The 12,096-nt window shown below is 31.0% G+C and overlaps 1 protein-coding gene across 1 annotated transcript; it reads right to left on the reverse strand.

Annotated features, from left to right (window-relative positions):
- Positions 1-1,369: 1,369 nt before the first annotated feature.
- ZnT63C (solute carrier family 30 member 1) lies at positions 1,370-12,096 on the reverse strand. Its single transcript, XM_088202364.1, has 9 exons — positions 11,928-12,096; positions 8,029-8,219; positions 7,735-7,957; positions 4,573-4,785; positions 4,326-4,501; positions 4,144-4,256; positions 3,759-3,882; positions 3,584-3,688; positions 1,370-1,604 (listed from the first exon to the last, which is right to left on the reverse strand). The coding sequence occupies exons 2-9, from the start codon at positions 8,203-8,205 to the stop codon at positions 1,440-1,442; spliced, it is 1,296 nt and encodes a 431-aa protein (XP_088058490.1). The 5' UTR covers positions 8,206-8,219; positions 11,928-12,096; the 3' UTR covers positions 1,370-1,439.

The raw sequence follows: 12,096 nt of genomic DNA on the forward strand, positions 1-12,096 counted from the left end.
ATTCAACATACTGTCCTTCCTCGCAATACTTGTTTACGTACACTAAGCGAACGTTTAAAAATCTAAAATTACAACTTCAATAAATATCATCATTAGAATACATATCGTTATCGTGTATAATATATTTTTTAAGACAATCATTGAAAACGTATAAAACTTTATAAAAAAATTACTCACTCGCCGCAAACACTCATCGCCACAATTATAGATTAAGGATGGAGCTTTTGCATAATATTTGTACTAAAATTAGTCATTAAGTGAATAAAAATGAAATTGCGTTATCTCCAAAGACAATATTTTTATCATCTATTCACTCGCTCCTATTTAATTACATATCTATATTTATTTTAATAATTACAATGGAATAAAAATCAAATACTTTTTTTTCGACGATTGCTTCATAATGAAACGACGACTATCACTCTCTGGAGAGAATTCATTATATACATACTTTATTAATAGTAAAATAAAAATCCTATAGATTTGTGATCGATAATGATGGGAGATGATCCAAAATAGTTTAACAAAGTACACCATCTGTTCCGTGATTTTGATAGCTTCTATATTAAATAAAACAAGTGTTCTAAATATACAACACAATACTTGTGAATCGGTCATAGTTTCAGTGATTTTCTAAATATTGCGATGACAGAAAAGAATCCAAAGGGTTTACAGCTTTTTATGACAAAATTTAAAATGGCTCAGAGGGATCATACAGTACGAAAATAGCATTTTTTTAATAGGCGACTCCTGAAATGTGTCTTTATATTCAAGTCTACAAAATTACGGAACAGAAAGTGTATGGTGACCTTATCAGTAGCTTAAACACGCCCAGCAATCTCCATAAATGCTCACATACCGACTACAGGCATGTGGCTACTTTTAAGTACTTCACCATATATAGTTTCAAAATATACATTGCAACTTTAAAACTAAAAAACACAAGCTACACAGCCAAGAGCGCAAAGAAAATCGTTGTTAATTTTTCTTTGACGATGATTGAACTTTACATTTAAAGTAACAAGCCTATGACTTTTTATCACTATTGTTACAATACCTAAAAATATATATATATATATATATAACGTTTATATATATAAAATTAATATTGTAAAATATATTGAACCCCTATGTGCACACATATTACGTTATATATGTAAATGTTAATATATATATATATACATACATATATATATATACATATTTATATACATATATATGTATATACATATTGATATATATATATATATAAATATATATATATATATGCATATAATTAATGATGATGACGTCAGTCTGGTTTACTTTGCAGCAGTTCGTTATTGCGCGACGACCGTCATGTTATAACTTTTCAATAGATGGGAAACAATTTTGGTATTTGTATATAATAAGAATTTTATATAGCTAGTATAAGGCATGTAGGTCGCGGGGTGCATGTGTCAAACACAAGATTCGCGCGAGCCAGGTGTTATCGGCGCTTCCGGCGGCGGAAGCAAGAGCGCTCCGCTTTCCAGCACATCGGGCTGCTGGAAAGAGTTTGAGATGTTTCGCTGCCGACACAGATACGGCGTGTTGGCAGGAGATGGTGTTGGAGTAGTTCGATCCTGAAAAACGATTCATTTGTTAAACCAATAAAATTGTTATTAGACAGTAGCAGTTCAAGGTAAAAGATAGTTATAGGCGAGTGCTAAGGATCTCTGATAATGGCGTTTTCCATATACATTACAGCCAGAACAGCTTCTTTCAGGATATGTCAACCTCAAAGAAGTGTATTAAACTTAATATGAATTGATAAAACAGAGCATTAAGCTAGAGAATAATGCCAAAGAACAAAAAAAGTAGAAATCTTGATCTATAAAACAACTTAAAATCTATACTATAATTCTTAAACTTTGTCCTTATGTTTGTGTCATTGAAAACTTGAGAAGAAAACACTAGCAATATGAAATTTTTACAGAACATTACACTGAGAGATTATATAAGTAGGTTCTTAAAAAAAAAATGTATTATCGTGTACTTTACTGGATAATGACTTAAATATGCGTAAAACTATCGTTAATAGCCGATGACGCAAAAACGCGTCTTTAATATTAAATATAAATATTTTTACACGTATGTGAAAATGTGTAAGAAAATTTCTTTATTTTATTTTAATATATTATAGATTACGATTTTTTTTAAACAGACCTACAAATTATTAGCCACCATTATGAAACAAGATAACGAACTAGGCTGGCTAATTGGAACCAGCGAGATATTTACAAGATATATTAAAAAAAGTTCCATAGCGATACGATTAAAACTATAGCAGTTACCATTTCCTCATGTGCCAAGTTAATGGCATAAAAAATATATTTAAATTTCTATTATATTATAGTATATTTTTGACCTCTTTACAAATTTCTATACAATTTTTCAACTGTTACGATTTTTTTATTAGCTTCCATTATGAAACAAGATGTGAGAATCAGGCTGGCTAACGAATTTAGCCAAGATATATTTTTAAGAAAAGTTTTTTGTCAATATAATTAAAACTAAAATCCCATATACTGAGCATTTTTCGAATAACTCGCGACTAACAGAATAGTTTTGATTTTTTTTAAATAATTATAGTATAAAATGTTTTGAACTCCTGAAATGTGTTTATGCTTAATATTCACTTCTCCGTGCATTCGCCGACACAATAAATAAATCACAAAGATAATCGTTAAATGCAACAGAAATTAATTTGCCAAATGAATGCTTCTCTCGTGGTAAATTTTATGTCGTAATCTCATAAGCAGAACAGATAAAAATAACTCCAACCAAAAACCCTGTTAGTTTTAACGGGTATCTGGTCATTTTATTTCTTTATATGAAATATATATCTCACACAATTTTTCAAGATGCAAAATTCTCTGGATATTTTTCTATTTCGCAAAACTCATTTAGAGATTAAGTGAACACTTTCCTGCAACAATATTCGGTGCTTCCAAAAAGTCCGCTGAATTCACAGCTGCATTCAGAACAAAAGGGTATTTGGATGCCATGGACTACTATCTATATATTGATGAATTAGATGTTAGAAAAAATTGATATTCTCCCTCGAAGCAAATACCCTACAACCCACTAAAAATACAGTATACCCCCCCAATAATAAGTAAATTGGGGATGTGTTATTTGGATACCCCTTACTTTATGTGTGAACGAGCCAAAGGAGGATATCTCACCACACGCGCCTGATTCGTACGTACATATTGCAAAAAAAAATATTTTCTAGTTCCCCAACTACACGCACCCAAATAGCACATCCCCAATTTACCGTGTTATTGGTCTACTGTCGAATTGAATTTTTCTTCAATGATGAAGTCAGATTCGGCAATTTTCGTTTGCAAAAGTCGGTAAATTAGATTTTAGCAACCGAAGGGTTAATGCTACCACTTAAAAAATTTAGACAGCAAATATTATACCACTATAGACAAGAAACATCAAATTAGGTGTGTAATATTCGGTAAAAATGCATTAGACTGCCATTATTTTTTTTTAAATTTAAACCCTGAACTAGAGTACGATTTAGTTAGAAGATAAAGTGCAAATATAATACCTGTTTGTTTGTTCCGCAACATGTTGCATTGTGACACGGAGGATCAGTCGTAGGACAATAAAGAGCACAAGGTGGTTCTACAGTACCGTTTAGCCCATTCAAACCCTGAAATTGAATCGTAATAGAATTACGAATATTCATCATTAATTGTCAATAAAAATAAAACAATACTTACATCGTAACCATCGCCAGGAATTTCAACAAATTCCGGCTGAATTGTAGTCGAATGAATTCCTTCATTATGAAAGAATTCCTTCACCTTCTCGGCTATCTTCATATACTCTGATAAATTACGGCAACTAAAAATGAACGCAAACGTTGTATTTTCTCGTAACATATCAAAGAAATTGTTACTATTTTTTTTTATAATAAATTTTAAATCTATGATTATTGTTGACATCTATGGTACTCATTACCTAAAAACACATTATGATCCATATTCCAAAATCGTTTGAGCAACGCCTTCATTTACAGTCAGTCTGCAATGTACCGTGACGTAGTAGATATAGTAGTTTGCTTTAAAAAAATGGGTACTTTGGGCTAAAGTTTAAATTACCAACCGTATGTGCGCCGATGCTATAATTCTATCACCAGCCAGCTGCCACACATGAAATTCGTGTACTGCTAAGACGCCGTCAACTCTCTCCAATAGACGTCTTTGGATAGCATCAACCTAAAAAGACAAAATAATTTGACGACAAACTTATCAAGCCAGATCAAATCATAAAAAAAATTCACTCACTTGAATATGAGTAGGCACAGTTTGTAAAAGAATTAATGCCGACTCTCTCAACAAGGGCCAAACTGAATGCAGTATCAACATAACCAAGATGACGCTGAGCGCTGGATCAATATAAAATTTATATTCCCAGTCTGAGAGCCAAACGACTAAGGCAGAACAGACAACAATCACTGAGCCTAAAAATATACGATTTGTAATTAGAGTGGATAAAATCTAAGTTGTCGTATTTATGAGTGAACATATATACCTAAAGCATCGGACAGAATGTGTAAGAACACGCCACGCATGTTCAATTGAGACGCATCATGTGTGTGACCGTGTTTGGCGGTGGACGGCGGAGGTACCGTATCTCCGACGTTTCTGGAGTAGAGCGATTCGTTTTTATCGTCGGACAAATCGTTGCCGACGAGTTCTGATAATCCACTTCCGACATGAGAATGACCGTGACTACCACCGTGTTCTGAAAAACATTAATCATAGTAATATAATGTATACAATACAAATACTATTTTTTACTTTTTGCAATAATTAGGAAAGGTGATAATCAAAAGATGCATGTGTTTTTGCTTTGTCATCTTGCAGAATACCACAATATACATATGCTGTGACGATTTGGCCAAGTTTCAATAATTCAGAAAGGAATAACTCCCAAAATATCCCACTAAACACAAAGAAGAATCTTTTTACGGTCAACGTTGGTCGAGGGACCAAACCATATACTTATTTTGGAATAAGACATTTTCTTTCTCTTCGGATTGTTGTAGAAAACCAATTTTTCATTACCAGCAACAATTCTTTTCAAAAACGGATCAGTTTCATGTTCATTAAACTATCGACCACAAACATCCAAGATCTATTGATAATTATTTATTGGATTTACTGGATCTGACTTCACCGGTGAATTTAAAACATTACTTTACATTTTAAGAGCTTTCCTGTATTTGGCTATTCACCACTTTTAAATAATTTTAACGATATATGAAGTTTTAAGATGTTTCCGAAAGTATTGCACAAAAAAAGCATAAAACATCACGAATGTATTCCTTCGATCTTTGGCCTTGACATTGTTTCTCCTGAGGCAAAAACAGGTTTTTTAGAAGCAAACAGTATCATTATAAATAGAACTTTAAAATAATATCAGCAACGAGTCTAATTTCAAAACATCTTATTTTTTCAGTTTATTTTATCGATATGTAAGGCAAGCTTAACTATAAAATACGAATTGAAATTATGATAGGAACATGCATTAGTCAACTAAGCTCTTAATCCACTTGATGGTTTAAAACATTGATATATACTTAATCATCTGATAAAATGCAATCAAAAGTTGTATGCAGTAAATAAACTACGTCACAAAAATCTACTTCAAGAAATGATGGCTTTATTTGATTTGTTGCTATATACAGAAAATGTATGAAACGTATTATGTTACCAAATTTTAATAAAAACATCAAGTATATATACCCAGGTATTGATAATTTTGATAATATTTACAATAATTTGGTATAGTTAAAGTATTAAAAATGTCATAAAAACCAAGCTTTTAAACAATTTTAAGTTTAAAATTGAACAAATAATCTCAATAGTAATATGTACTAATAAAAGTCTATAGCAGTGAACATCACACCTTCCACTTTTTATCCAAAACACACAGACGCTTTACTCACACAATCATATTGTAGGAGTTGACAACCAACTACTGTGATATTACATATATTTTATTTTGTGCGAAATAAACAGAAATATTTATTTTATAGCCGGATGTGACAGACGAAAATTCTTGAAATGAGCATTGCCGCTTCAACAAGAACAAGCGAGACAATGAATATTCTTGTGTATTGCTTCTCTCTCGCATACATCTGTATACGTAGACAAAGCATTCACAAAATTATTGCAGTACGAATTTTTGACATATCTGTTAACAACAAACTGTCTTTGGATTCGGTACTCTCACAATTTTTCAGTGACTTTTTGAAAATTGAAAATGAACTGCCAATCTTCTTCTACACCATAAGAAAGTGAGTCTTGTTGAAACGAAACCAAAGAAAACTGCCCAAAGTTTTTAAATACATTTTTTAAATAATATATCATAGGTGTAAAATTGTTATCGACTTCTGCATACACTCGTCGAAGTATGCCGATATGCGGCAGTTTCCCGATAATAACCGTTATTGCAGCACAGGTAGAAACAAAAACAACACATAATCGTATTTTCGTGTTACGTATATGACTTTATTGTAAAAATTGGAAGGCATGGCGTTTACTGGTCTAGAGTTTTAAGCATCTATCTACCAAATGTTAGTCCTCTGTCACAATTTCTATATTATAAGTTCAATGCCTCCACACGTGTTGGTTGTGAAGGCATTGAACTTACACGATTCAGGTAACGAAGATTTGTTGTTTCGCTTAAATTCCCAATTCGTCTTCACCATTACAATAAATAAGTCACAAAGAAAGTGTCGCAATGTCAATTCAAGTATGTATGTATTTCTATTTATAAAACTATATGTAGATAAAAATATATACAAGCATTTTTTCCTCTTTTGATGATGTTTTAACATTTGGATTACCTTGAAAGAATGGCATTTTAAATAAGTTGATTTCCAGAAAAAATTGAATGTATTTATTATGCAAGTATGTCATATAAGCAAATTTTAAAACAAATTTGGTGGATGAATGTTTGTTTGACACTCTTTAGTGTATTTATATACATATAAAACGTAAATTAAGGAAAACTGCAACAGAAATTATATACAATGACCATAACACATTACCGATAGATTCCACCATTACTAAATCTAAAATTTTATAGTATAATAATTTTATTTTATAAATTTGAACTTATTCAAAATCTAGCAATATCTTTAAAAGAGTAAATATACTTCCAAAAAAATTTGGGCGTTAAGCCAAAAAAATTGGCTTTCCGTCGGTAATGTGTTTAGTCGTACTTGATTGATTTAATCATTTTAAAGATGGACGTATAAAAAATTCCAGATGATGCGAAAACAATTCAGTCACAGAAGTTCATAAAATTGTGGCAAAAGTTCGCCAAACGCTCTACTTTTTAGCATGAAGATTTATAAAAAAAATATAAAATACACACTGCTGTTGAGACACACACACCCACCCTTTTCTCCTAACTTTCACTTTCTTAAAATGAATAAACAATTCAGGGCATGACAAAGAAAGTAAATTTACATTGAAAGTAAATTCTTCAGAAAACTTTGCGTATCATAGAAATTATTGCACATTTTATTAGTCGTAATTGTCGATTGCGTTTGCTGTAATTCATATTATTAATGTATACACTGTTTCACTACAACGCTTTTCATATATTATGACTTGGATTCTTGGAAAGGTTTAGGTGTATATAAGCATTGCTATCGCTATCGAACAAATATTAACTTACCATGAAATAAAAATATTCCTATAACATTTACAAGCAGCCCAAGAGCTCCGACAACGACTAGAAGTTTTGGTTCGTGTATCTCCTCGACTTCGATGAACCGCTTGCACGCCTCAACGGTGATGCTGAAGCATAAGGCCACTAAAAACACTGCGTTCACCAACGCACCTAATACTTCAGCTCTCGCCCAGCCGAACGTGTTCTTCGACCACTTCTTTGGCGACATCTATAAAATTAAAACAAAAACAAACATAAACATGCAGTCGATGCGATTTATACGGCAATCGATCGTCTTACCTTTACGGACAGAAATGCGACTATCAGAGCGGCGACGTCGCTCAGCATGTGAAAACTGTCAGCTACCAGCGACATGGAATTGGTTACATATCCAACGACGATCTCCACGAAGAAGAAGAACGTCGTCAACCACAGCATCGACAGTAGACGGCATCTTTTACCGGTGAATTTGCCCATGACTACTTAAAGATCTGTAATATGCATAGTAAACATGTCATGCCTCTGTAGTAAATCAACAATAGAAATAATAATAAATAGATAAAGAAGAGATCAATTGAAGGATAAAAAATAGTGTTATCCGTGAAATGAGCGTGATATGCTTCACTATTATTATAATTTTCAAATGCAAATATTTCAAGGTAAACTTGTTAATGTCGCTCTACACACATAGATATGTTTAATCTGACGTCAACACTAGATCATGGTAATTATCATAGGAATGGCTTTCTTGGTTATTTATATTCTTAATATTTTAACGCGAAGATGTGACATTATTTAATTACACGAGTCATGGAAACCGTTTATAAAGTTCCTAAAGCAAATACTGCAATTTTTATATTATATGAATAATTCCAAGTACAATCTTTGACGATGTTTTTTTTATTTGTGAGGAATGCAGTCTTTATTGGTGTAGTTTATTATCAACTTTGGTGCGCACAACTGATTTTTTAATTGATACATCATGTCATGTAACTAAGGCTTTCAATACCATTATTTTTAAAAGATGAGAAAAAAATATGACTTTGCTTTACATATTAACACATTATGGTCTGCTATTTTCGCAGAATATATTTAAGTTTGGGCAAAATGTAAAAAAAATTTGAGCTGTCAAAATAATTATAAATGTATATATTACCATCTCCTGATAAATTAATCTTATTAAGTTTACACGATATTTTTACAAGCTTAACCCTTTGGATGTTAGTGTTTTTAAAAATTCTTTATTTTCACATATTCATCAGTTCTTCCTATACATTATTATAATTAAATTCATTCAAAAACTGTTTTATGCCATTGTCATACTAACGGAGTAATAATTTCACAGATTAATTTACTTTTTCGGGCATCATGATGTCAACAGCGATCTTTGTTAGCATTTATTTTATATAATGATAAAGGGTTAATTATTTTTAACCCTCGAAAACGTGTGAGTGGACTGATTGCAAAGATATGCGAAAATGCAAGAACGTAATGTGTTAAGATATATAAAATATCAAAAATAGAATGAAAAATCAAGAGAAGCTCTATTAGTGTTTTCATACAATCTAATTATTTTGATACATAATGAATCTATAAATTGAAGGTGTGCAAAATAATGTAATTGATGATAATCCTAGTATTCATTCAACCTTCAGATAACAGAGTCATTTCAATATTTGTAATATTATCGCGTTTGTTATTTACTCTTCAAAACAACAAACAGCACATTTTTCTTATTAATGGATAGTAAAATCATAATTATTAATTTTTGTAAATTTGGTGTGCTGGTTAACAATATTTAGCAAATATACTAGAATCTAAATTGCAAAATGATGCACCAGCAGAAAATATAATAAAAACGAAAGAGATACTATTGAATTGTCAGAAATAATAAGTAATTCTGATCCTAAAAATTACGTTAGCAACGAAAGAGAAACTCCAATTCCTAATTAAGACAAAAAATGAAAACATTGAATATTGATCAACAAGAAAACATCATCAGAAAGTAATTAGCGTATTTTTAAAATGAAAAAATTGAGAGGAAATATATTTAAATGGCATAGTGACTATCAACTAACGAATTTTAAAGAGATTTCTCCGCAGTTTTTAAAAATTAGGTCGCAATTAGGAGATCAAAGTTTAGAACAATTATATTTTATTAAAAAGTTTTTGATTATATATTTTTTATTATAAGTATTTAATTATATATGTAAAATAATATTCTTCTCGGTCTTTTCATGGGGTATATCAATATAGTTAGTTAACATATAATATTTTATAATTATCATTTTATGTTCAGAATACAGATTTATATGCAAATATTTTTGCAATGCTTAATTCAATTTGAATAAATCTCAATAACAAATTAATCGCAAGAAAATTATTTTGATTTACTATTTAAACAAATTATCGGAAAATTGGAAAATATCAAAATTGTAGACTAATTTATAATAGTAATATTTTTAAAATTCAATACTGATATTGGATTCTTTTAAATGTTAATAAAAGTAAAACAAATAAAAAAATATTTAAACTTTACTTGACATAATGAAATACACAAAAACCATAAAATAACGATAAGACAAAAAACATATTATTTGATATAAAATATGATGAATAAAAATTAAAAATCTAAAATTCAAAACTTGGTATATTTTTTTTAATTTAGCATCCTCAACATTTCAGAATTTTCTTGAGGCGCTTTTCTATTGATTCATACTATCAATGCAAAAAAAATTATGGTATGTATTATTTCAAATAAAATAAATAACTCTTTTTAAAAATAGAATATAATTGTGGGTTTCAGTCTACTACTTTGTAATATGACATATTTTTAAAAGCTCTACATAGAACACAAATAATATATTTTATAATATACAGTGTAGAGGAAATCGCAATCATAAAAAATTACCGGTTGTATGTTTGGCATGCCAGCAACGTTATTTAGCAATAAGCATATTCACTATTAAAAATTGAAATTGCAAATAGATGCATTTCCTATTTTTTTAAATATTGGAAATATCACAATTGTATGCGACTCACTATGAGTTAAGATTGTTTCTCGTAATATTTTGACACTAAGCAGAAAATAAGCAATCTATTATTTATAACCCAAATTATTAACGAAATCTAACAAGATTATAAAAATCTAATCTGATTGTTTGTTAGATCGGAATTAAAATAATTATCAAAAATCTGATCTATCGCAAATAATAAATCCGAAAAATTAGGCCAAATCATTTTAAATTTCGTTTAATTAATGTCTGAAAATTCGATTTAAAAATGTAAATATCAGTTATTTTTAAATTTCATACACAAATAAGTGACTCATACCATATTTGGAGAAAAGTATTCACTGTTTATAAGTGTAAATTTAATGACTCATTCTGACAAAATGTTTACTGAATAAGTAGTGGTTTTGAAAATATATTTACCTATACAATTGTGGTTTTATTTTATCATTATGTAGACCACAGTAACTTACTTTTTATTGTTAAAAAAGTTACAATCGGTTTTTGAATTTAAACAAATTTGAACTGTTGTATATTTTATTACGCTTATCAAACGCAAAGTCAATGTTGGAAAACAATAAAAAGAAGATAATTTGTTTAACGGCGTTCCAATAAAAAATGAGTAAAGTGCGACATGATAAGCGAAAGATATCTTATCAATAAAATTAGGTTAAAATATTGTATGCAAAAAAGATTCGCTGCGATAATAGAATAGAATATAATATATATAAATCTCACGATGATCTAATATAATGCAATTTAAAACGGGACCGATTATCAATTGATATGAACTGACCTAAATTACGGCACAATAGAAGATCCGGCCCAAATGTATAATAATATCAATAGAGGACGACACACATAAATTTATAAACAAAGACAGTCGACGAAGACGAAGACGAAAACGAAATTCGAGCACAAGGGCGTGCGATTGTTATTTGTAAATATGATTAGCCTTTAGGAACGCGTCGAGGATCGCCGAATCGATAATTGCGAAATCGCGGAATAATTAAAGAGACAAGGAAAACGAGACGATGCGTCGACTCCAGTGCGAGCGAGAGATGCGAGACACGCGAGAGTGAAAAGAAAGGCACGAGAGTAGAAAACGGTCGCGTATTTGCATGCGTGACGTTCGCGAATCGAGCATCAGAGGGATGAATCGACGAAAGCGAAAGCGGGACCACTCACCGGAGGTGTCGCCTTGACGTCCGACACTCATCTGAGGCGCCGTGCGTCACCGCCGATTCCCACCGCCGAATGCAAAGGAAAACTTCGCGGAACCGCGGCCGAGGCGCCTTTGACAGATTCGACCTGCCCGCACTATGTGTCATCCGACCAAACTGGTTATCCAAACAGT

This window comes from Plectrocnemia conspersa, unplaced genomic scaffold (assembly GCF_051122295.1).
Source record: "Plectrocnemia conspersa isolate PC_06_02 unplaced genomic scaffold, ASM5112229v1 ptg000013l, whole genome shotgun sequence".
Classification (NCBI taxonomy): domain Eukaryota; kingdom Metazoa; phylum Arthropoda; class Insecta; order Trichoptera; family Polycentropodidae; genus Plectrocnemia; species Plectrocnemia conspersa.

Coding starts and splice junctions, on each gene's coding strand:
- ZnT63C (XM_088202364.1), bottom strand. CDS start 8,205: ATGGGCAAATTCACCGGTAAAAGATGCCGTCTACTGTCGATGCTGTGG. Junction 4,786..7,734: donor AGGAATATTTTTATTTCATG/GTAAGTTAATAT, acceptor AATGTTTTTCAG/AACACGGTGGTAGTCACGGT. Junction 3,883..4,143: donor ATAGCATCGGCGCACATACG/GTTGGTAATTTA, acceptor GTTCATTTTTAG/TTGCCGTAATTTATCAGAGT.